Source organism: Bidens hawaiensis, unplaced genomic scaffold (genome assembly GCF_021521415.1).
Source record: "Bidens hawaiensis isolate Kalapana, Puna unplaced genomic scaffold, B.hawaiensis_p1.1 tig00017157_1, whole genome shotgun sequence".
In the NCBI taxonomy this organism is placed as follows: Eukaryota; Viridiplantae; Streptophyta; class Magnoliopsida; order Asterales; family Asteraceae; genus Bidens; species Bidens hawaiensis.
Genome location: NW_027492594.1, coordinates 75560 through 101018, shown reverse-complemented (window position 1 = coordinate 101018; position 25459 = coordinate 75560). Strand labels below are relative to the sequence as shown.

The window sequence follows — 25459 nt, the reverse complement described above, 5'->3', positions numbered from 1 at the left end:
CTCCCAAGTTCCAACTCAATGTGATTAAATGTTTTGTCTTTGTCAATGGACCACCAATCCATTAGTGTATGCATTTTTCATTTATTTATATAATAATGTATTTTTAATGTTAGTTTAAATAGAATAATTAGTAAGAAAATAATTATTGTAAAATAATTAATAACTTGGTTAACTAAGCCCCTCCGTTACACTTGTTTTGTGGGCTGACTATTTAATGTCCAACTGTCTATGCGACATTGATGTGACATCACCTTTCGTCTTTTTGATTAACTAGCCCCTCTATCAACTCTACAACAGATAGTATAATACACCCAAGAATCACATATAGCTGTTGGCTGGTGCAATGTAAAGATATCCATTTAACTAACTAAAGCAGCATATATTATATTTTAGAGTTGTTAAGAAACAAACACAAAACAAACTTTTCAAGAACCCTTGTTTTAGTCCTACCATGCTAAACTATTAGAATTCACAGCTCCATCTTTTTCAGCATCTTCACCATGTCATCCTTGGACACATTTCCGCTCCCAGCAATTACCATACTTCTTTTCTTACCGCTAGATACCAGCTCAGCCACGACCTCAAGAATACCATTGGCATCTATGCTAAAGCAAACCTTCACTTTTTCCTCACCAGCAAGGGCTGGTGGAACACCATCAACGTCGAATTCATCAAGGAGGATGTTGTCTTTCACTTTACCACACTCACCCTGATACACATCCGCTGTAATAATTTTTTGGTTATCGAGAGTTGTCTCATAAATTTGCTCTTTCGTTCCTAGGAATTATGACACTCATATAATAATCAAATGTGACACTGGTACCAAGGGACAGAGGGGTGACATCTTGAAGTAACAAATCCTTCACAGCCTTATTGCCATTACCACTTAAGTTTGCAGCCAACACTGCTGCACCATAAGCGACAGCTTCATCCGCTTTAATACTCTTGCTAAGCGGCTTCCCATCAAAAAACTCCCTTAGCATTTGTTGTACCTTGGGAATCCTAGTCGACCCACCAACAAGAACTACATCATCAACATTATGTTTTTGCATATTCCCATCTCTTAAACAATTTTCTGCATGCTCAATGCATTTTTTAAAAAATTCAGCATTTAGCTCCTCGAACTTTGCTCGGGTAAACTTCAATGAAAAATCAGTTCCTTCATACAAACAATCAATGGAAATCAATGTTTGTAATAGACCGGATATAGTATATTCATATTTGTATTGGTTTATGATTAGGAATTTGTTAGTATATAATTGATATACTTGTAATTTAACTATTTAAAGGAAAGAGAACCCATCAGATTATTCAAGGGAAATAATTATTCTTTCATGGTATCAAGTCAACTCTAAAACAGCCGTACCTCCCTTCTAGTCGGCTTCTTCTTCTTTGATCCCAAACCTGCAACTCTCTCTTCTTCTTCTTTCACCTTCGATTCCTCTTCCCACCATCATATATTCAATGGACACCAAAATACACCCGCAATCACCGTCTCTAACATCAAAAACTTTATCCCAATCACCCTTGATAATGAAACCGCTCCCTACGTCACCTGGTCGGAACTATTCCGCATTCACTGTACCGCCTTTCAGGTCAGTCATCACCTCCTTCCCAAACCCGCACCGACCACATCTTCCTCCTCCGGTGACAAAGGCTCCGGCGACAAAGCATCCGGTGACAAAGGCCCGACTACCGAAGAGACCTGGAAACGTCTCGATGCCATTGTTTTACAATGGATATACGGGACTGAAGAGGTAGGTCCCCGCAAAGCCCAGTTGGACCCGCAAGACACACCTTGAAGAGGTACGTCTGCGCAAAGACTAACTGGTCCTGCAGGACCCACCATGCTCAGAGAGATGAAGACCTTACACGCAGTAAGCCAACTGTTCCCGCAGGAAAGCCTCCCTTGGTACAGTACCCTGCCTGTTCCCGCAGCTATGGGTACAAGCCAAGAAGGAAGGCTACCCGCACTAACGGTAAGGCTACACGCATAAGGCACTAACTCTTAACTTCAGCAATGTCACCTGAAGGAATGAGCAAGGCGGAAATATTCCCGCCCAAAAGAGCCAGTCCGTACGCTTCTGGAAGATCTTTTGTACTATACCTGCCAAGGTATGGACAAAATAGACAAGATCTGACCAAAGCAGCCTATGAACCAATCACAGGGTGACAGCTCACCGACAATAGTACGAGGAGGAGCACGCTCTAGTACAAAATGTCACTATCAGCCGCTGCCTACCCACCAACTCCCATCGTGGCACGTACATAGTCCGTAGTTGGTGGAAAAGGAATAGTATACAGCCGGCTATGTCACTATCAGCCGCTGTCTACCCACCAACTCCCATCGTGGCACGTACATAGCCCGTAGTTGGTGGAAAAGGAATATTATACAGCTGGCCGTACCTGCTTGGAAACCTGCCTTCGGCTATAAATACTCCAACACCTTGGAACGGTATGATCATCTTATCTTCTCTAGCTATTTCTCTCTATATACACTTATATTCAGAGCAATCTAGTCTGATTCTCACGCCGGAGGGTGGTCACAAGGAGGAACCCCCCCTTCTCAGTGACGAGCTCACGGTGTCTGTTTTGCAGGTCAAGAAGAATAACCATCTTTGCCGGACCTAACCCTCGTGGGAAACATCTACTTAACCCTAAGATTATCCGTAATCTGCCGGGGTCACTTAGTGTTTCTTCAGGGACCATCTCGATGGACCTCCTTCAAACCATCATTAAACCCAACACTACAGCTTATGATGCCTGGAATGCACTTGAAAATTTGTTCCAAGATAACAAACCCACTCGTGCAATTCATCTTCAACAGAAACTCACCAATACCCGGTTGGAAAATTTTGCTAATATGGAAGCCTATTGCCACGAGGTAAAGATTTTGGCAGATCAGTTAACCAATGTTGACGCGTCTCTCTCGAATCAACAGTTAGTTCTTCAATTGCTAACCGGTCTTAACGAGCAATACGAGACCATTGCTACAATTCTTCAACAGACGATCCTCTTACCAGATTTTAATACAGCCCAGTCTCGGTTATGTCAAGAAGAAACTCGAAAAAATAACTTAGCCTCTCATGCTGCTCAAGTGGCTGGTTCTGCCCTCCAAGCTTCTGCCTCTAAGACCGACACTATAACACCGGAAAACCGTCAGGACAACCGCACGGATTACGCATCATCTGATCGTGGTCATGGCCGAGGTCGGTCATTTCGGGGACGGGGTCGTGGACACAACAACTCTGGCCGTGGGCGAAGCATGTTCTCCTCCTCCCAGTCAACTTCGTTCTACCCTCAACCTTGGCAAAACTGTACTGGTTTCTCCCCTCAACAATGGCAACAACTCCTTCAATGGTCCACAAACCATAACCCGCCATGCCCCTATCCCACCAGCAATCGGCCTCCAAATCCTAGCCCGGGTATTCTTGGTTCTCGGCCCGCTCAATCATACACCGCTGGCTACACACCAACCAACATCGATCAAGCGTTACACACGATGCCATTGTATCCTCCAGAGCGTCCTTGGTACATGGATACAGGAGAAACAAATCATATGACTAATAATCCAGGTAACTTTTCATCGTTTTTTAATTCGGGTATTTTACGAAATATAATTGTCGGTAATGGTCACACCATTCCGGTTAATGGACAAGGCAACCAAACCCTACTACCACCCTACCCACCCTTTAAACTTAACAATGTTCTTTAAGCACCTGACATTATCAAAAATCTATTATCGGTTCGTCGTTTAACAACCGATAATCAAATTTCTATTGAATTTGACCCGTATGGTTTTCTTGTGAAGGATCTCAAGACCAAGGCTCGTATCCTCCGCAGCAATAGCTCCGGGGATCTCTATCCACTCACTCCTCAAATTCTATCCAAGATTCAGTCTCCTTCAACTTTTGCAGCCATTACTCAAGACACATGGCATAAAAGACTTGGTCACCCGGGACCCAATTTATTGCATTCTTTAAAGAAGTCTTGTTTTATTAATTATAGTTCATTAAATAGTGATAAACTTTGTCAATCGTGTGTGTTTGGAAAATTTATTAAACTTCCATTCGTTGATTCGGTTACGCCTACTTTTTTACCATTTGACATCATCCATATGACTTATGGACATCACCCATCATAAGCACCGGGGGACATCGATACTATATTTTATTTATTGATGATCATACTAATTTTTTATGGACCTATCCCATTAGCCATAAGTTCCAAGTATACTCAATTTTCTTACAATTTTCCAATTTAATACACACACAATTTGAACGTAAAATAAAACAATTTCAATGTGACAACGGAAAAGAATATGCCAACTCCTCATTCCAATAATTTTGCACCAATAATGGCATGCAATTCCGCTTTTCCTGCCCATACACATCTTCCCAAAATGGCAAAGCGGCTCCATTAACAACATCATTCATACCCTCTTAGCCCAATCTCACCTTCTAAATAGTTATTGGCACCATGCCTTAGAAATTGCCACATATATTCTAAACATATTACACAGCAAAACCCACCAATTTATAACACCTACTCAACTTTTCTACAATTATACACCATCCTACAACCACCTTCGTGTGTTCGGTTGCTTGTGCCACCCGCTTCTCCCTCACACCACCATTCACAAATTACAACCTCGTTCCAAACCTTGTGTCTTCCTCGGCTATCCAAATAAACATCGAGGATATAAATGTCTTGATCTATCTACTCATAAGATCATTATTTGTCGCCACGTAAAGTTTGATGAAACCACCTTCCCGTTGCCAATTTACACAAACCCTCTCCTACCTCGTATGACTTCCTAACAAACTCTCTTCACCCCCTCCACTGGCCTCACGTGGACAGTCTTCACAACTCATCTTCCACACTCATCCCGCCTGCTACCACAACCACACCAGCCCAAACTCAACCCTCGACCCAAACCCAAGCTCGCCAACCCCAACAATCTTTTCGTAAGGTCTACACACGTAGACCAAAGCCTACAGGCCATCCAAATGATATTCCCTCCTTCACTGGGCCTACATCTTCCTCTACATCGACCCAAACAAACTCGTCCTCCAACATTCCCCCTCCACTACAACCAAGTTCAACAGCACAACCCCATACTTTTTCTTCTAAGCCTGCACCTACATCTAATACGGCCCAAACTACTCGTACTATTCACACTCGTTCAATGGATGACATCACTAAACTTCGCCAACCATTTAATCTCTCTACCTCCACCATCGTTCCCATTCCTAAAAACCCTACGGTTGCCCTGTCTTCTCCGGAATGGCACGATGCCATGACGGTTGAGTTTAATGCCCTTATTAAAAATCAGACATGGGAGTTAGTTCCACGCCAACCACATATGCATGTTATACGTAGCATGTGGCTGTTTCGTCACAAGTTCAAATCAAACAGTACATTGGAACGCTACAAAGCTCGGTTGGTATGCGATGGTCGAAACCAACAACTTGGTGTGGATTGCGGTGAAACATTCAGCCCGGTTGTTAAACCGGCTACCATACGAACAATTTTATCACTTGCTTTGGCTCAATAATGGCAAATACATCAACTGGATGTCACTAATGCTTTCTTACATGGCACACTCAACGAAACGGTTTACATGACCCATGGGGTTTCGACATCAAAATTACCCGGACCACGTGTGTCTTCTCAAAAAGTCGCTTTATGGACTTAAGCAAGCCCCGAGGGTATGGTACCAACGGTTCACCGATTTTGTGACAACATTGGGTTTTACTCAAAGTAAATGTGATAACTCCTTATTTGTGTATCACTATAGTCGTGACGTTGCTTATCTGCTTATTTACGTGGATAATCATCCTCACCACGTCTTCTGATGCCTTACGATTTACACTCATGGAAAGCCTCAAAAATGAATTCGCTATGAAAGATCTTGGCCCCCTAAGTTATTTTCTCGGACTCACGGTCAATCTCCAAGGCAATGAGATGTTTTTATCTCTAAAAGCGTATGCACTTGATATTATTAAACGGGCCGGGATGGAATCTTGCAAATCTGTACCTACTCCGGTCGATACGAAGTCTAAATTAAGCAACTCGGATGACATTGTTTTTGAGGATCCAACTCTTTTCCGCAGTTTAGCAGGAGCATTACAATATCTTACGTTTACACGTCCCGATATCTCTTATGCGGTTCAGCAGATTTGCATACACATGCACTCCCCAATGATAACACATTGGCATGCTCTACAACGTATACTCAGATATCTCCATGGGACATCATCATATGGCATTACACTTGGACCGCTTAACAGTATATCCTTGCGTGCCTACACACAGGCCCGGCTCATTGCTTTGGGCCTCCCATTTGTAAAGGTCTCAATTTCTTTATAGATGTTATAGTATATGTTAAATTCTCTAGTTTCTTTTTTTTTAACATATTAGTTAGTTTGCTGTTCTTTTGGATTATTCAATACACCTGAATAAAATATTGATTAAAGTAGGTTAATCTTTTCTAACTTAACTATATATTATATTATTATATTATCTATAAACATACTTGATTTTGAGAGTTAGTGCAACCAAGTGAGTTGGAACTATTAAGTGCTTGCTGTTGATTTGAGGTATGCTATAGATTTATTTACTTTACAGTGTCTAGTCGAAATCCATAGAACCAAAGTGTTTACCTTCTTATCCACTATAAATAATATTTTTGAACAAACCAATATTAATTTACATTTTTTTGCTAACTAAAGATTTTAGTTGATTGTTGCCAGTTCTAAATCCAAATAAACAAAGAGGGATAACAATATTGAAATATTTAAAAGGCCTTCGATTTTAAGTTTCGCTTTAGGCCTCCACTACGGTTGAGCCGGCCCTGCCTACACAGATACCGACTGGGCTGGGTGCCCCGATACGAGGCGTTCGACATCAAGTTATTGTGTTTATCTTGGGGATAACCTTATCTCTTGGTCCTCGAAACGTCAGTCCACAGTTTCTCGCTCTAGTGCCGAGGCTGAATACAGAGGTGTTGCTAATGTCGTGGCCGAAATTTGCTGGTTGCGTAAGCTGTTGTTAGAGCTTCGCAAACCATTATCCCACGCCACGTTGATCTACTGTGACAATGTTAGTGCTATTTATCTCTCGGGTAATCCTGTTCAACACCAACGCACTAAACATATTGAATTAGATATTCATTTTGTTCGCGAACACGTTCAACGCGGTAATGTTCGGATTCTTCACGTCCCATCTTGGTACCAAATTGCAGACATCTTCACTAAAGGCCTTCCAAAGATTTTGTTTGATGATTTCCGCTCCAGTCTCAGCATACAGCCTCCTCCCGTTTCGACTGTGGGGGTGTAATAGATCGGATATAGTATATTCATATTTGTATTGGTTTATGATTAGGAGTTTGTTTGGTATATAATTGATATACTTGTAATTTAACTATTTAAACGGAAAACCCATCAGATTATTCAAGGGAAGTAATTATTCTTTCAGTTTGCGTTGTCGAGGACAAATCCCTCTTTGCCTTCTCACAAGCAACTTCCAATCTTCCCATTGCTCTTGCGTTTTTACTAATATCTTTCTTTTGTTTTTTCTTAAACTCTTGTACACAATGATCAACCATGGCCTTGTCAAAATCCTCTCCACCCAAATGAGTGTCACCGCCCACCGCTTTAACACGTATAACTCCTTCTTTGCTAATAGTAAGAAGTGACACATCAAATGTCCCCCCACCCAAATCAAAGACCAAGACGTTTTTCTGCTGCGGGTGTCTTGGGTCGGCTAACTTGTCAAGACCATAGGCAACTGCAGCTGCTGTAGGCTCACTGATCAAACGTATGACATTGAGACCAGCCAGTATACCAGCATTCATTGTTGCCTGTCGTTGCTTGTCACTGAAATAAGCCGGGACGGTAATCACTGCATCTGTAACAGGTGTCCCGAGGTATGCCTCGGCAGCCTCTTTCAAATTCTTAAGAATCAAAGAAGATATTTCTTCAGCAGAAAACTCCTTGATTGCACCCATGTGTTCCAAGTACAATCATCGGCTTATCATCAGATGTTTCAATCACCTTAAAAGGCCATGTTTGTATATCTTTCTGCAGTTTGATATTGCTGAATCTGCTACCCATCAATACCAATTGGAATTGTTTCAACTGCTGTCGACATCTTGAACTAGTAGCTGTAAACAAAGACTAAAAAGTAAATACAATGAATGCCATTTGTAATATTAGTGAAACTGGCAACAAATACAATATCAAAAACATTATATTATAAGTTTTAAAATCAACTTAAAATCGAACAACCACTTTATTATATATATCAAACTCAAATTAATGAGTGCAGGCTCTACTAGAATAATGATATGCGTTCACAATGTAACCTACTATATGAAGAAAGCAGATGGTGATCAAGGGAGGCTGGCAGCTAAGGTTAGGGATCAGCAATTAGAAAACTGATTTTGGTTGTGATACCATGATAACAAATAATGTTCGATGATTTCATTAATGTAATCCCTATATATACATGGATCCCTCCTCTATTTTAGGGAATGAATTATATTCTAATACAAACACAATCTATTCTATACATATAATAATATATATCAGCTATTAAGGAGGTACATTCACAAATATATAAGTTGTCAACAGATGGTTCTCATTTCCCCACAACATGCATATGCCAAGACTTCCACGATATTTATGATTTATCCCTCTCTTAATTAACTAAGTTAAATATTTGTTTGTTTGATCTTGCACCAAGTGGAGATTATTGTATATCAAGTGTTGCGGTCAAAGTCAGCCACGTCTAAGGGGCATGGACATATATATTAGTCTTTTTCTAGTAGTAATTAGTTTGTGTCCGTTAACCATGCTTGGGTTAGTTGCAATGAGCAGGTATATATAAGATGCATAGATTAGATCATTTTGCGCACTCTTGTTTTGCTAGTTTTCAGTTCATTATAATCATATTTCATATTCAACACATGTAATTACTCCGTATTGAATCAATAATTAGACGCTCCAATCATTTGAGGCTCGTTTTCTCTGTTCAATTTCTTTGGTGTTTGGATTGACAATTTCATATTTTACATTGGACACATTTAATAAACATTCACTGTTATACCCGGATCAAATTAATACTGTAATCAAACCATGGATTATGTGTAACCTTTGAAATATTAAGTTCAAACTCAAACTCACACAATGTAAAAGCATGAACTCACGGAAGTTCAATAGCTGTAGAGCGTGTAAATAACACCAAACCGATACGTAAAATAATATTTCCCTTTATGGACCAAACTATCGACTTGCAATTGTTCTTCCAAAGAGTGTAATATGAGTGCCAAACCAGCAGTAGAACTGTGATGATGGATACAATTGCCATGGTGGCAGAGGCTGCTAAGTTGTGACAGTAGGAACCAAAAGCATTGCAGATCTACTTCCAGAATGAATAATAATTCCCTTTGAGGCCAATCCATGATACCGCTAGTTCTGCTCCTAACACCGCAGATAGAATAGCCAACAACAGCTGCATACACCAGACGTTTTAATTATTAGTTCAAGCATTATTATTATTCAATAAAACCTTTTTAGATATTATTCAATAGAAGTATATCAATTTTATTTCTTACATCACTTATGAAAAGGTCAGCCTTATTTTTGTTTAGTTTGACTTTTTAATGGCTAACACAGTTTAATCTTATAAGTAAATCTACGACACATTTTTTCACAACGGACATGAATCCTTAACCACCTGAGAAGGGTTACATTTTTTACCACTAGGCAACATGCCTTTTCGTATTTACCCACCCGAACTAACAAGTTACCCTTGTTTACCCACACAGCTAGAGAAGTAACCGACAAGTCGAGACTCTTCTAAAGATGGATCGGTTTGATAAACAAGTGCCTGATCTAGATAAGAACCTTGCTTGTCTGCAACTCATGGCTACAGGCCTCCAATTAAGGATCTTTCTATATACACCATATTAAACATTCAAAAGAGTTACGAGATTGAAGTGGAAGAGGATTAGTTGTGATGTAAATTAACTAAAAGAAACCAACTTGAATACATAAAAAAAAGAGGCTCGTAAATAATATTGATATTGATTTCCATGAAACGATAACAAGTTCTAATATATTCTCAAGAATCATCGTTTCATTGTAACGATATCCAAAATTTAAAGCATAGTATAATAGATATTGGAGTTGATGACAAACTTCTTGAAAGCAAAACATTAACATTGCTTTTTAATCCTCTCATGCTAATTATGACAATAGAACTCAATGGTCAGTCTTCTTCAGCATCTTCTCAATGTCATCCTTGGACACATTTCCACTCCCCGCAATTACAATACTTCTTTTATTACCAGTAGATAACAACTCCGCGTTAACATCAAGAATACCATTGGCATCTATGCTAAAGCAAACCTTCACTTTTTCCTCACCAGCAGGGGCTGGTGGAATACCATCAAGGTCGAATTCATCAAGGAGGATGTTGTCTTTCACTTTACCACACTCACCCTGATACACATCCACTGTAATGGCTTTTTGGTTATCGAGAGTTGTCACATAAATCTCCTCTTTCATGGCGGGTATATGTGTGTTCCTTGGAATTAAGACACTCATATATTTCTCAAATTCGACACTGGTACCAAGGGACAAAGGGGTGACATCTTGAAGTAACAAATCCTTCACAGCCTTATTGCCATCACCACTTAAGTTTGCAGCCAACACTGCTGCACCATAAGCGACAGCTTCATCCGCTTTAATACTCTTGCTAAGCGGCTTCCCATCAAAAAACTCCCTTAGCATTTGTTGTACCTTGGGAATCCTAGTCGACCCACCAACAAGAACTACATCATCAACGTTATGTTTTTGCATATTCCCATCTCTTAAACAATTTTCTGCATGCTCAATGCATTTTTTAAAAAAATCAGCATTTAGCTCCTCGAACTTTGCTCGGGTAAACTTCAATGAAAAATCAGTTCCTTCATACAAGCTATCAATCTCAATGGAAGTTCTAGTTGTTGATGACAAATCTCTCTTAGCTTTCTCGCATGCAACTTTCAGTCTCCCCATTGCTCTTGCGTTTTTACTGATATCTTTCTTTTGTTTTTTCTTGAATTCTTCAACACAATGATCAACCATGGCCTTGTCAAAATCCTCTCCACCCAAATGAGTGTCGCCACCCACCGCTATAACCCGTATGACCCCTTCCTTGCTGATAGTAAGAAGTGACACATCAAAAGTCCCTCCACCCAAATCAAAGACAAAAACATTTTTCTGTTGCGGGTGTCTTGGGTCGGCTAACTTGTCAAGACCATAAGCAACTGCAGCTGCCGTGGGCTCATTGATCAAGCGAATGACATTGAGACCAGCCAATATACCCGCATTCTTTGTTGCCTGTCGTTGCTTGTCACTGAAATAAGCCGGTACGGTAATCACTGCATCTCTAACAGGTGTCCCAAGGTATGCCTCGGCAGCCTCTTTCAAATTCTTAAGAATCAAGGAAGATATTTCTTCAGCAGAAAACTCCTTGATTGCACCCATGTGTTCAAGTACAATCATTGGCTTATCATTAGATCTTTCAATCACCGTAAAAGGCCATGTTTGTATATCTTTCTGCAGTCTGACATTGCTAAATCTGCCACCCATCATTCGCTTAACATCTAAATATATATCAGCAAAAAGGAAAGTAGATTAAACTTATTAACTAGTTTAACTGATAAGCATAAAAGTTGTACATCAGAACAACTTACCGAATACTGTGTTACTGGCGTTCCTGGTGATTTGGTTTTTGGCACCCTCGCCTACCAAAAGTTCGGTGTTGTTGAAAGCAACACGTGATGGAGTAATGGTGTTACCCTGTTCATTAGGAAGGATCTCGACATGGTTGTGTTGATCAAACCATGCAGCAACACACGAATAAGTTGTTCCAAGATCAATTCCAATTGGAGTTGTTTTGCCAATTCTCGACATCTCTGAATATGTGTCATAAGGACAAAGAATAAATTATGTAAACGCTTTAAGAAGTGGCAAAATAGCTAATATAGAAGTCAATGAGATTAAGAAAGCCGTTTTGTAGTGGCGGACTCAAAAAAGAAATTTCATGAAAGTCAGGTGACTATCGCTATATAATATTTTTTTTGTGGTGTAGGTCAGGTCGGGTGGGTTTGGGTCATAAAAAAAGACGATCAAATTAAAACACATATAACCAAAATAAGTACGTGTCAGGTCGAGCATTTTTATTTCTTCCTAAAGTATAGATTCAGGATTTGATCATTGTGTTTTATCCGATATCGGTGGTATCTCGGTTATAGGTCCTCATGTGAAATACCGGTCAGAATATCAGTACCGATAATATCGGCGATATTGACTGATATTCCCGATATCAATGTTTTAAATCTTAAATTTCAAGTCTTAATCAGTTCCTAATTGCTACAATTGTTAGTGTTTTGCAAGTGAATACAAAAGGAAAATTTGTTAATAGTAGAAGAGTATATATTCTGCATGATACTAAAAATACTGATATCCCACCGATATCTCATATATCAATCCTCGATGTCCAATACTTTTTGGCATTATTGAGGGTTCAAAGACAAATCAATGATGAACATTTAACAATAAACAAAAACTAAGATTGAAGATTAAAATCGGATAATAACTAATTAGTAACTATTCAAACCTTGAGTTTGGGTGAGGCGAAAAGGAAAGCAAAAAACACCACGTCAGGAGACCAATTGCGATTCCCGCTTTTATTAGGTTACATTTGATTTATTATTATATGCCTTGCCTGCTGTGCGCGCATATAATGTATATATGTGTGAACCCTCGGGTGGGCAAAAGTAAAATTGCACTAATTTTGACGTTATTTTACTAATCTCGTGAAAATAACGTTAAAAGTGATGGAAGGTTAATCAGGCATCATGTGGTGGCGTTGATAGTCGAAAGACAAGGGTACATGCACCAATCAGCCAGCGTCCCGATGATTGAGTGCTATGTGCCTTATGTCAAAGGCTTGATGCAAAACTAGTATAGAGCCGGGGGTCTCACCAGAAGCAGCCTCTCTATCCCCATGGGGTAGAGGTAAGACTGTCTACATCTTACCCTCCTCAGACCCTATCATAGCTTTGCTATTGGTGGGATATACTAAGTACGATGATGATGATGATGATGATGATGATGATGATGATTTGATTTATTATTATAATAATCTATCTATAACAATGTGGGCTTACAATTTGGGTTACATATAGATTTGGGCTACAGAATAAAATTTAGCCTTAGATTCTAGTCAAAACCGGTTTTAAAACCAAACCGAACCGGTTTGGTCAACGGCTGGTCAAAACCGATTTGACTCAAACCGGTTCGGTTTATAACCGGTTTAGAAGCAAGATAGGCTAGCCTGGTCATGTCGGTTCGGTTTGATTTATAAACCGTTTTTTCTCAAACCGGTTTGGTATATCTTAAGGGGAACCAGTCCTGAAACTGGCGGTTTGGGTCGGTTTGGAAAACCGGTTTGAGTGAAACCAGTTTTAAACCCAAACTGGTTTGGTTTGCCTAAAACCGGTCCCAAACTGGTTTTTTAGTACATCTCTACTAGATATAGATGCATTTAATTAATTGAGATAAATTATTTATACAATTCTAATCTTAAATATATATGAACGAAACATTTTATTCATAATATTGTTTCTATAATAAACAGTCAAGTAAATAAACTAACAGAATCCTATTATATGGAACAATCACCAATGAAATAATAAAACTCATTAAACAAAACTAAGCACATATATAATATCAAGCTCTTTACTGATTCATAAAACCAAAACCAAAATCAAATTCCAAACAAAGGCGGTCGTCTATAAAGTTTAATTAACAATTATACTCAAGAACAAATCAAAATAGATAAGTTCAAATAATGAATTTATGACGAAAACAATAAATTTAAATCGAATAATAATAATATTGTTGGATAAGTAGAGGTTGAAACCGGACGCTCTTTGGTTGAGCCAACACGTGCTTGTGCTTGCTCCTTTTTCTTTTCTTGCGATTAAACAGTAGCACCTCCCTTTGTTCTCCTTTCTGTTGACAATAGCCTTCATAACCAATAATAGTAATAAATTTTCGTTGTCCACTTTGGGTAAGTAGAAATAATAATAATAATAATAATAATAATAATAATAATAATAATAATAATAATAATATTCTTTGCGTGACCTCCTTCACTAAGCATTTTTCTCGAAGTTTCTACCATATAATTGTGATTTGTGAAAGCTGTTCGTTTGGGCCTTCACGTTGATTCTTAAATCACAACAATATAATTAATCTTTCAAAACCAAAACACAATATTTTTATCATACGTATACATTAGATTTTTCTTTAATCTTTTTCTCTTTCAAAACCTTCTTTGTTTTCTTTAACTTTTCACTATACAATAATACTTAATTATCAATTTTATGTTAAGAGAAGATTGATAATAATAATAATAATAATAATAATAATAATAATAATAATAATAATAATAATAATAATAATAATGGATACAATCTATTAGAATATTCACATGTTAGACTTAAGTTTAGTATAAATTCTTCATATTAGCTTGTTGTCTAGTTAAACTTTAAAACATAAATGTGAGCTACTTGAATAATATTTAATAAAAAGATAGCTTAAAATAATAAAAAAATTTATAAAATATTTATATAATAATTTGTATATTTTAGACTACATCACACCCTGCTATCACTTATAGTCGAGGGAAATTAGAAAGAACATAGACAGAAATTCGTCAAACTAGTCCCTACCATTACAATTATTACAAAATCAACCCATCAGTATAAGTATCACTTATTGACATATCCACCTCCTATAGCCTTTTACTTGTAACAAATTACCACTTTATTTGTTAAGCTTTGGTAAACGAACCCGGCTCTCTACATTTTTATAAATATACTTGTAGTTTCTTTGGATACTTGACAAGTATTGGACCCGATATGAAACACGGTTCTACAATCGTGTATGAGACTAGAATTACCCACACTCGTCCATTTTCTTCACAACTGAGGGCTGAGGCTGATAGAAGTAAAATTAAAATAACTTCCTCTCATTGTATATATAAGTTGCATTTGCCTTCTTATAAGTGATGGTATAAACTATAAAGAACATATATATATGTATTTACAGAAGTCACTGCTTGCAAATTTGTCTAACGGATGACCAAATTAAATCTTCCATTAACTGTAGAAAACATATACATACATACAAGTTACAACAATAATGAATTATCACAATGTAAACTCCATTTTTTTCCTAAGAATTCAATATTTTTAAATTTCATAATATCGCTTCAAAACACCAAAAATACCATACGCACCCATTTTTGTAGTAAAGAAATAAATTCAATTACTTTATAATTGAACTTATTTTATTTACTATTAAATGGATAAATATGGCACCATTAATGTTTTCAAAGGATAAATACTAATTTATAGAACGCCAAATGATGTAATAAATGAAATGTGAAGTCATCGACGGTGCTGGCACATTTGGCACACGGTGGCTGACTTGGCATTAGCGAATGTACAATGCTCACATGACCAGCGACCAGAATCATCTATGTTTCTAGATCTAGCCGTGGGTGCGGGTGCGGTTCCTTTGTTCTTATTGGTTCTGCACTTGCTGCTACCGGCTCCTAAGCTTCTTGAACCACCGGCTCGGCTGGGCCCACCACGGGCATCCACATCTGATAGACCATTTTCTAGAGCCCGAACTAGATTCTCAAAGTAATTACGGGTCACACTATACTCATTCGTACAAGATGAACAAAGATAAAACTTGTTAGAATAATGAAGATTATCTTGATCTTAGTTAAGAACAGGGCCTAAACGATCCAAGCCACTCGTGAGCTACCCGAATCGGGTAGCCAAAAGCTCAAATCAAAACAAGCACTATTATTTATATATACAAAAATGATCTTATTATACATATTATTATGATAAAAATAACTAAATAATATATATATGATGCATATTTGGATTTATAAATTTGGAATTATAAATTGATACAAAATAATTATATCTGCATATAAACATTAATAGATATTCAAGTATACAGCTTCCATTCATGACTCAGAGAAACTTTATATGTGTAAGTTCAAGGAAAACATAAAGATACATTCATACAAGCTGTATTTTGAGCGTTGATTTCTGTTCTCATTAGGTGGTAATTATGACTATCAACTGGGGTTATGGTTTTATCCCTAAAGAATCAAACGAGTAAAATAAAACAAAAACCTAAAAGGAAAACATGTTAAATGGATTAATATTTTTTAGAATGATGGTAGCATAATGATTAACCTCTAAACCCCTTTTTATTAACTCCCCTAATAATACTAAATGTCCTCTAACACTACTTATCGTTATCTAAAGTAATTAAACACATACCTAACACATAAAAAACCAATATGTTTATATCAACAAAAAATATTAAAAGATAGAAGCGAGTTTGTCTTAATCACCTGGTCAACCCAGCTAATTTCATACGGAACTCATTGAAGTCTTTTGAAGGAGCATCTTCAACATTGAGGTAACATTGTAGTTCCTTTTCTGCACATTGATGAAGTCTTTCCAACCCAGATTCCGCCTCACCTAAAAACATGTAAGAAAAGTTTATTTTATTATTAAAAAAATCGAGTTTTATAAAAAGTGGAGTTGATAAGTTGTTAGATGTGGAGAAGTACCTTGCAAGTACTCAAAGAACTGCCTTTTGGCATGCTCATGCTGAGGTATATAATATCCATACGCATATGTCCACTTAAGTACCCGTCTACACTCAACTATCTGTAATGATATCCATAAGCACAAAGATATTATAATTTATAAAAGTAGATTAAGTTGTATTTTAATTAAAAAAAAGAAAAAAAATATACATCACCTGTAGCCAGGCCTCTGTTATGAACTTAAGCTGTGATTCAGGCTGGCACTGCTTGTCACTCAGCTTCTCAAGCTACACAAACGAAAAAGAAATTTTTATGCATATGCATACATAAATATATATACACTCATTACATAATTAATAATTATTAAAACATCCAATAAAATCAGAGAAGTTGATCATGGTGGGAGAATCCAGAAATCTAGAGGTTTTTTGCTTAAACAATTATAGATTATTGTGTAAAAATACACTTTATAAATATATTTAATATTAACAAAACACAGAATAAAAAAGTGATTGTGAGCATGATATATGAGGAAATAGGTTTATACCATCAGTTATAGTCAGTTAGTCACAGTCGAAACATTAAAAAATCATATAGAAAATTTGCTTACATGTACGTTTTGCATCTGCTGAAGATCTGCCAAGGCCTTTTGTCTAGACTGCAATACAGAAACAAATAAAATAAAATCGGGAGGCTCTTCAAACCAAAACAAGTCATTTTGGACGGGTTGAACAAAAATAACACTTTTAGCCCAGCGCATACAACTTATTTTATAAAATTACATGCTAGATATTATTATAATGTTTCAATAAAAAATATATTTTCTTTTACTATAATTATTTAGGAATTAGGATGCCTCATGCCCTCATGCACTCAAAATACACGTTGGGCGACTTTGATTTGCTTAATGAGTTGACAGGTTCGTTCGGTTTTGGTTTTCCCATTTGAGCCGAAAAAAGGTTAATGGATTTGGGCCTAAAACCATTTTGGTGACTAACTATTAACTGATTATTAACCATTTAAGAATTAAGCCTAAAACTTATCGAGTACACCATTTATTACTTTTTATAAATTACTTAAAAGTTCAAAATTGATTTTTTCAGTTCATTTCAGTTTTCGGTACAAGCAAAACTACCGTCAGTTTCAGGTTGGGCTCAATTATTTGGGTTATGGGTCGGGTTATTTCAATTTCATGGAAAAGAGAATAAAAAACCATTTATTACTTTTTATAAATTACTTACCATAGCTTTGCTATTGGTGGGATATACTGAGTACGTACTTAAAAGTTCAAAATTGATTTTTTCAGTTCATTTCAGTTTTCGGTACAAGCAAAACTACCGTCAGTTTCAGGTTGGGCTCAATTATTTGGGTTATGGGTCGGGTTATTTCAATTTCATGGAAAAGAGAATAAAAAACCAACCGATTGGTTTGTAGCCCATCTTTCATAATAGTGAGTATATCTTTCTAAAGAGTTCTTTGCCATCTCTTGTCGCTTTTCCGTGTCATCATACTGCATGCAATAAATTATAATACCATATAATATGCATACATGTGAAACATTATTATCTCCTAATAATACCAGTGTAAAACATCTCTAAAGCTTACAACTCCCTCTTGTTTTGCAGCCTCATAACGATTGCATGCATAAAAGCCACCTGTCCTTTCACCATGATCAGACCATGCACCAAGACAAAGCCTGGAAAATCATATTTTAAATATAAGAAAAATTCACATGTTTTCAATAATAAAATTGTTTGATGGTACAAAACATGAATCAACATACCAGCAAAACTCGTATTTGCAAGGTGGTGTACATGTAATATGCATACATCCTTGGTTTTTCTCAATTGGTCGCTTGCACTTGGGGCATGGTTTTGAATTAGCTAATATCCTGAAAAATCAAGGCCATTTCATAGTTTTATAAATATTTAATCATTGTTCAAGAATTATATAAACACCTAGACCTAGTGAATCTAATATTATTTTTATTTGCCAAAACCGCCCTCTTAACCAATTAAAACCTTAAGATAATATAATATACCCTCAACTCCCAAAAATCTAGGGTATGCATGGGTTGATTTTGGGCTCAAACCGAACCAAAAAAGAAAAAATTGGGTTTACCATTTGGGCTTGAAATTTTTAAGTTTGAGTCTGATTTTGACTTTTTACCATTTGGGCTTGAAATTTTTGGGCCAAAAAAATATGGTCCAAAATAATGAACTTGAGCCTAAATCTTTTTGTTAACTAATGATTAATTATTATATACTTAGGCTAAAATATTTGGGTTACACTATTTATCAATTTTTAATGAATAATTTAACATTCAAAATAAAAGTTGAAAATCCATAAATTCGGGACAGGTCAGTTTTTTGGGTTTTAGCTACATGCAAAACCAAAACCGAACCAAAATTCGTTTTTTATGAAACCATAAAAACCAAACCATCAGTTTTTTGTTTGGTTTCAGTACTTCAGTTATTTCGGTTTTAAACAATCCATCATTTCTTGATGATATATTATTTCTTTCTGTTCATCAGACCCCCGTAAATTAATAAGTCCAAAATAACTGAAATATTTAGTTCCAAGGGGAGAACAGCAACCCATGAATATATGAGAAATAAGTTATATAATTGAATACCAATTCATGTTTTCTGATTCTGCAGTGTTCTTAATCACCCACTTTGACACTGTTTCACAATCAACTGGCCTGTGAGCTTCCTCAGTACACTGTAAATGTGGGCCCACAATAAAAAAAAAAAGCTTACGTTGGTTAATGTATAATAGATAATGTTAAATGGAAGTATATATATACATTGTATTTGATGAATGAAACATACATTCCAACAAAAGCTATATGAGCAGTGACAAGTAACATCAAAAGTTCCACCACCAACAATGAAGTCCACAGCATAGTCGCAACCAGGGGCAGGACACCACTTCGTCTATAAAAATAATCATAAAAATTATATATTTACATTGGTTAGTAAAATGCATAAGTAAGAGTTATTTGATGTATGAGACAAAATACTATTGTTTCTATCTTAATCTCATAGGCAAAATAAAGAATGGGTTGACTTGGATTGTGTATTATTTTATCTCAAATGGGTAAAATGAAAAATTAGCTGGAAGAGGAATACTAAGTCAAATGAGTCAAACAGATTGAAAGTCGACCAAAGTCCATTATTAATGCATATAAACAATTCATTCAATGATTCAGATTAATATTGTAAAAATACTTTTTCGTAATCATATTTAATGCGTTTACGAAACTTTTTTTGTAAGTGGACAAAATGACCCATTTCAACCCACCTGATCTTTAATGGGTCAAATATAACAATAAATATAAGGGGGATGCAAACGGGTCAAATGGGTTTTTCAGGTTGAAAGTCACCAAAAAGTCTACTTTAAATGCATACATCTTCTTGAATCGTTTTATTCAAAGATTTAGATTAATATTGTAATAACTTTTTACGATAACAAATGATGCTTTTATGAGTTATAAACTTATAAAGTTCTTTTAAAATGGAAAAAGAAGTGCTTATGAACCAGCTTGTTATTACCGCCTCTACAAATAACTGTCTATTACCTTCATTCAGAAAAATAATTTCAAAATTTACTTCGTTAACAACAATTTTAAATACACATAAATTAAAATCATGTGAACTTACCTTTCTATTGTCTTCCACAAAGGATCTTAGGAAGTAACGGTGATATTTTCCTCTATCATCATCTGAAGCCAACGAAATAATCATATTTTGACCAATAGCTGCACCACAAGACGGATCAGGGCATCTCAACATCAAGCATCCAGGGCCATCATTAACGGCAGTGCTTATGTATCCTGCATACATTAATTGCAATCTTAATATATAATAAAGCAGATAAATATGACATCAGCAATTCTCTAATCTGAAAAATGTCACTCAATTAAAGGTTGAATGGCTTTTCATTTGCCAATTAGAAATTGCTGATGTTATTTATTCAATTAACGACATGAATACACTTTCATATTATGAAGTAGTAACTCAATATTTCCATATAAACCTATTATCAACTAACTAACAAAAAGTTATCTCTTGACCTCTTTTCATATTAATTACATTATCATACTATGAATGTATATGCAATAATTTAAATGTTCTCTTTAGTACTTCCAAAATAAACTCAATATTCAATATCAACATGTTATGGATGTTTACATTACTTGTTATTTCATCACAAACCAAATATCTTATTAAAAACTAAAATCCTATAGATAACACACAATAATTTATGTGTACACCCTTCTGTTATAAAAATTACCATTTACATTCTTTTATTATGTAATTTCATCACAAAGGAAATATCTTATTAAAAACAAAAATATTATTGATAACATACAATAATTTATATGCACATCCTTCTGTTATAGAATTTATACCATTTATATCATTTATTGATGACATACAATAAAATATTTTTCTTTCATATATGTGTGCATTTGTTAAGAGTGTATAATATGGAACAAGTTTGTCACACAAACCTTGCCAACAAGTCACACAGAAAGGATGACCACAAGCAGCAGAACTCATACTATCACAAGGATACTCGTCAAAGCAAATCCCACATGTCAACTGCCAGTTATAAGTGAAGTATTAAAACTAAAAGTCATAAGGATGCTACCAATTAATGGCCCTTAATATTGTAGATAATTACCTCTTTGCCATTGGGAAGTGCATGTGGTGCTTCTAATAATCCAACAACCCTGCGAACCTTTTCTTCATTAGCAAACCATTCATCATTGACTTTGCTGACACTCCTGTATGTTCAAAATATTGAAATTCATTCAGCAGACTGAGTTTGAGACACCGTTCCTGTTACCACCTATACATTAAGCCCAATAAACAATGACAGGATAGCTATTATATGCTACATTGTGTACAGAAATTGAAAAGGATATAATCAAATAAGAAAGTGGTACCTATAGCCTTCAAAATTTAACGGGTAACACACATACACACATATGTATATATGTATGTATGTGTGTACATATATATATATATAGGGAGACATTCAAATCAGAACCAAAAAATGTTGAGAACTGCGAGAATCGTAATGCTCTTGTACATTTTGCTTTTAAGTGTTATACGAGAGGTGGTTACATAAGCGCCTACTGTGTGTGTGTGTGCGCGCGCGCACGCCTATACAACAAAAGAGCAAGTTGCAATAGCCCAAAGCTTACTATACAAGATGTGCAATTAGAGATTTTGGGTGAAAGGTCCACCTTAGAATTTAAGCTACCTTTTTAGGAAAATATATCATGTATGCTTAATAATTAATGAATCGTCTTAAAAGAATTATTACAAAAAAGAAAAATTAGGGTACAATATAAGAGTCCAACTTCTAAAGCTTAAGTTTCCACCTCATTTCCACTAACGAAAGAACCTCATGACTTTTCACCCTATAAGCATACAATTGAAGATGAATAAAATATATAAATAGTTGGTTTGATTCAATTAAAAAACGCAACTCGATATTAATAATTATAAGTGCAAGTACGGAAAGAAGCACCTTTTAACTATCTTGATGTTCTAAGCTTCAAAATCATGTGGGAAATTTATATGTAAATTTGAATAATGAATTAGGAATTACCAAGTCAGAAAGAAGTTTTTACATGATGATAATCTAGAAGGATAAACATGATTAAGTACAAAATAAACACATGGAATTATCCAATCTCTACAAAAAGAAAGAAGGTAATTTAGAAATATCATGTCTATCTTCATGCTAGATTTTCAGATACCACTGTTTTGACTTTTGAGACATAAATTTATATAGTCAGTTCATGTAGAGCGGAGATATAGATTTAACAGATTACCAGTTATAATGGCGGAGTAATATGGCAGCTGCATCATTGGAAATGGAAAGTATAGATGATATTTTTTTGATATTATCCTCTTGACGTAGATGAATATCAGCTTCATTCAAAATGGAATAGTTTTGCTGAAAAAAGCCATAATACGTTTAAGTAATGCATTATCTGAGTTTTTAGGATGGTATAAGCAGTTTCAAATATTCAGTTAGGGAGTTTTTTTAACCCAACTGTTTATATGAGTATTTCAAAAAGTGTAAGCAGCTTTAATAAGCAATCCCAAACACCCCCTACACGCATGATGACAGATAAAAATTTTTTTTGGCTAAAACAATTAAAAATAAAAAATACATTTAACAAAACTAAGTTTAAAATTTCAATTTTCAAAACAATGTATAGGTGGGCGTGTGAGTACATATATAAGAAAAATAATTACTTTATTAAACAATTAAAATCAAAATATACTAATTATGAGCGATTAACATAAGTAAACATGTTATGCTATTACGTACACTTGAAAGTGCTATTATGTTGTTACATGCACACGATGATAATTATCAGGTATGACGTTTTGTCTAAAAGCAAATAAATATCATTCATTAAAACTTGAAATCAGACACGTGTATCACAGTAGTTATCTCAGAGGGACTTCACTTTCAATAATACAAAATGGAAAGGCAACTGCAACAGCAACTCGTCTAATTCAGTCATGTAACAACTTTTTGAAGATCAATCTGCTAACTGACAAAATTGCTCAAATCATATAGGCAACTATCATGTGGAAGCTCCCCATTAATTACATGAAAGTGAAAGAAGAATCTTCAGGGCTGAAGAGATGGATTTCATGAACCAGAACCGCTAATTACAAACTATATTCAACTCCAAAAACTACTAACCTTTGTTCTTTTTTAATACTAGAAAAATGAAGATTACACAATACAACAAGAAAAAAATGCACCTTGTTCAATTACAAATCTGTCCACTTGTGAGTCAAAAAGACTAAGACCAATAAACTAAAAGTTAAAAGCTCAACACAATTGAAGGCAGCTCAATGCAATAGAAGCTAAAATACCACTAGATTGGGTATCTTCATAGAGATCACACCAGAACTAGCATTTATATGGCAATCTAATAAAAACGAGTCCATTTATCTCAAACTTTTAGTGGCGACTAATCCAAACACAATTGCAAGACATCAAGCTATAACCAACTCAAATCGACTAATTTATGAACTTATATGGTAATCAATATCCTAGTGTTTTTCTTCCTCTTCCATACACAAATTCTCTCGATTTATGTTCAACTCAAACTCGTATATACACACAAGCACACGGCATCATTGTGTACGATGATCATCCTTTCAGTGAGTTCAATTAATCTTTCGGTAAATAATCCGTAATATCATGTAAAAAGTAGTTTTCATACAGCATCATCAAAATTAAAGACATACAAATACTTATCCTAAGTTTTCTAGAATCCTCATTAACACCGCACCTCCAAACCGGCAACGAAAATTTGAAAAATGTCAGCTCATTTAGCAATAGTTAAGTAATCACATAAATTATTATCTCCTTTATTAGCAGCTTCATGAACATTGAATTCCTTCATTTCTGTGTTGCTTATTAATAAAGTTTTATAAACCATCAGCAAAAACTATCACTAATTACAAGCCATGCTAGCTCATGTACGCGTCATATTCAAACCTAAAATTATATATTCGCAGCAGTACGAAATAATAATTACAACAATAATATCAATGTACCTGACTACGATGAGCATAGAGATCATTAGAATCATCAGACTCATTATCAATGAAGTCGTAACCGGAGTCCATGGCAGTCTCTCGACTGTAGAAGTCATCATCATCATCAAATGACTCACCTCCATAAATATAATCATCTTCCGAGTCCATATCTAATTCAATCACACAGACCTAATTATAACCTAATTGAATGCAGATAGCTAATTCCTAATTAATAACCAATTTAATCGTATATCTCTTTCCCCTAATTCTCCCACTGTGATAGACCGGAGATTCCGATTATTATTATTATTATTATTATTATTATTATTATTATTGTTGAGATCGAACCAAGGGGAAAGAATATTATTATTCTTATTCTTATTCTTATTCTTATTCTTATTCTTATTATTATGTTGGTGGATCCAACAACGGATACATACCAGCTGAGGTTGGGGTAGTTTCATTTTAATCCCCTTAACTTTTGGATTTGGTAACTAAAACCTAATTATTTTAAAAAAATATGTATGTATATTGTTGTTGACCAACTTTTAGTGGTTTAAGTTAACTACCTCACCTAAGTCTTGTCATGTGGGGTTTTATAATTTTGGTTGGCTTCATTGTTGCTGTTCCAAGAGTTTGCCGGATATGATATGATTCGCGGTTTCTTGGAGATACTTGTGTTATATTTCAGTTTTAAATACCGTTTAGTATAGGTAATCACATGTATACATAGGTATTTAAAGATGAACTCGTGGTAAATCGATCGAATGACCCATTGAAGTAGGGGTGTGCGTGGTTCGGTTTTTGATTGAAACCGAACCGAAAACCAAACTTTCGGTTTTATGGCTTTTTAAAACCGTTCGGTTTCGGTTTTTGGTTTTTGGATTCGGTTCGGTTTTGGATGCAGTTTTTTCGGTTTTGCTAATCGAGGAAAAACGTTTTGGGCCAAAATAAACTTGACTCAAAATATTGAAATTGGGCATGATATTTGTTTTTTATTTAAACTAATGATTGATAGAATATTGAAAGTTTGAACCTCAAGTATTATTAAAAGCTTATAAAAGATAAGTTTAAAATCAAAACTAAAAGTACCAGTATTATTATATAGTAATCATATGTAGAAACCAAATATATTTGTTGTTAACCATTTGTTAAAACTA

General features: G+C 35.6%; 2 protein-coding genes and 1 pseudogene across 2 annotated transcripts; all 3 read right to left on the bottom strand.

Annotated features, from left to right (window-relative positions):
• Positions 1-370: 370 nt before the first annotated feature.
• Positions 371-8117, bottom strand: LOC143553164 (heat shock cognate 70 kDa protein-like; annotated as a pseudogene).
• A 2130-nt stretch (positions 8118-10247) lies between these two features.
• Positions 10248-12170, bottom strand: LOC143553163 (heat shock cognate 70 kDa protein-like). Its single transcript, XM_077043204.1, has 2 exons — positions 11747-12170; positions 10248-11656 (listed from the first exon to the last, which is right to left on the bottom strand). The coding sequence occupies exons 1-2, from the start codon at positions 11964-11966 to the stop codon at positions 10269-10271; spliced, it is 1608 nt and encodes a 535-aa protein (XP_076899319.1). The 5' UTR covers positions 11967-12170; the 3' UTR covers positions 10248-10268.
• Positions 12171-15219: 3049 nt separating this feature from the next.
• Positions 15220-24552, bottom strand: LOC143553186 (putative E3 ubiquitin-protein ligase ARI8). The gene is made up of 15 exons (XM_077043224.1): positions 24318-24552; positions 22562-22686; positions 21400-21502; positions 21227-21317; positions 20373-20545; positions 19542-19646; positions 19343-19431; positions 18491-18598; positions 18313-18403; positions 18128-18217; positions 17318-17365; positions 16923-16994; positions 16729-16828; positions 16507-16636; positions 15220-15788 (listed from the first exon to the last, which is right to left on the bottom strand). The coding sequence occupies exons 1-15, from the start codon at positions 24465-24467 to the stop codon at positions 15515-15517; spliced, it is 1749 nt and encodes a 582-aa protein (XP_076899339.1). The 5' UTR covers positions 24468-24552; the 3' UTR covers positions 15220-15514.
• Between the last annotated feature and the right edge of the window lie 907 nt (positions 24553-25459).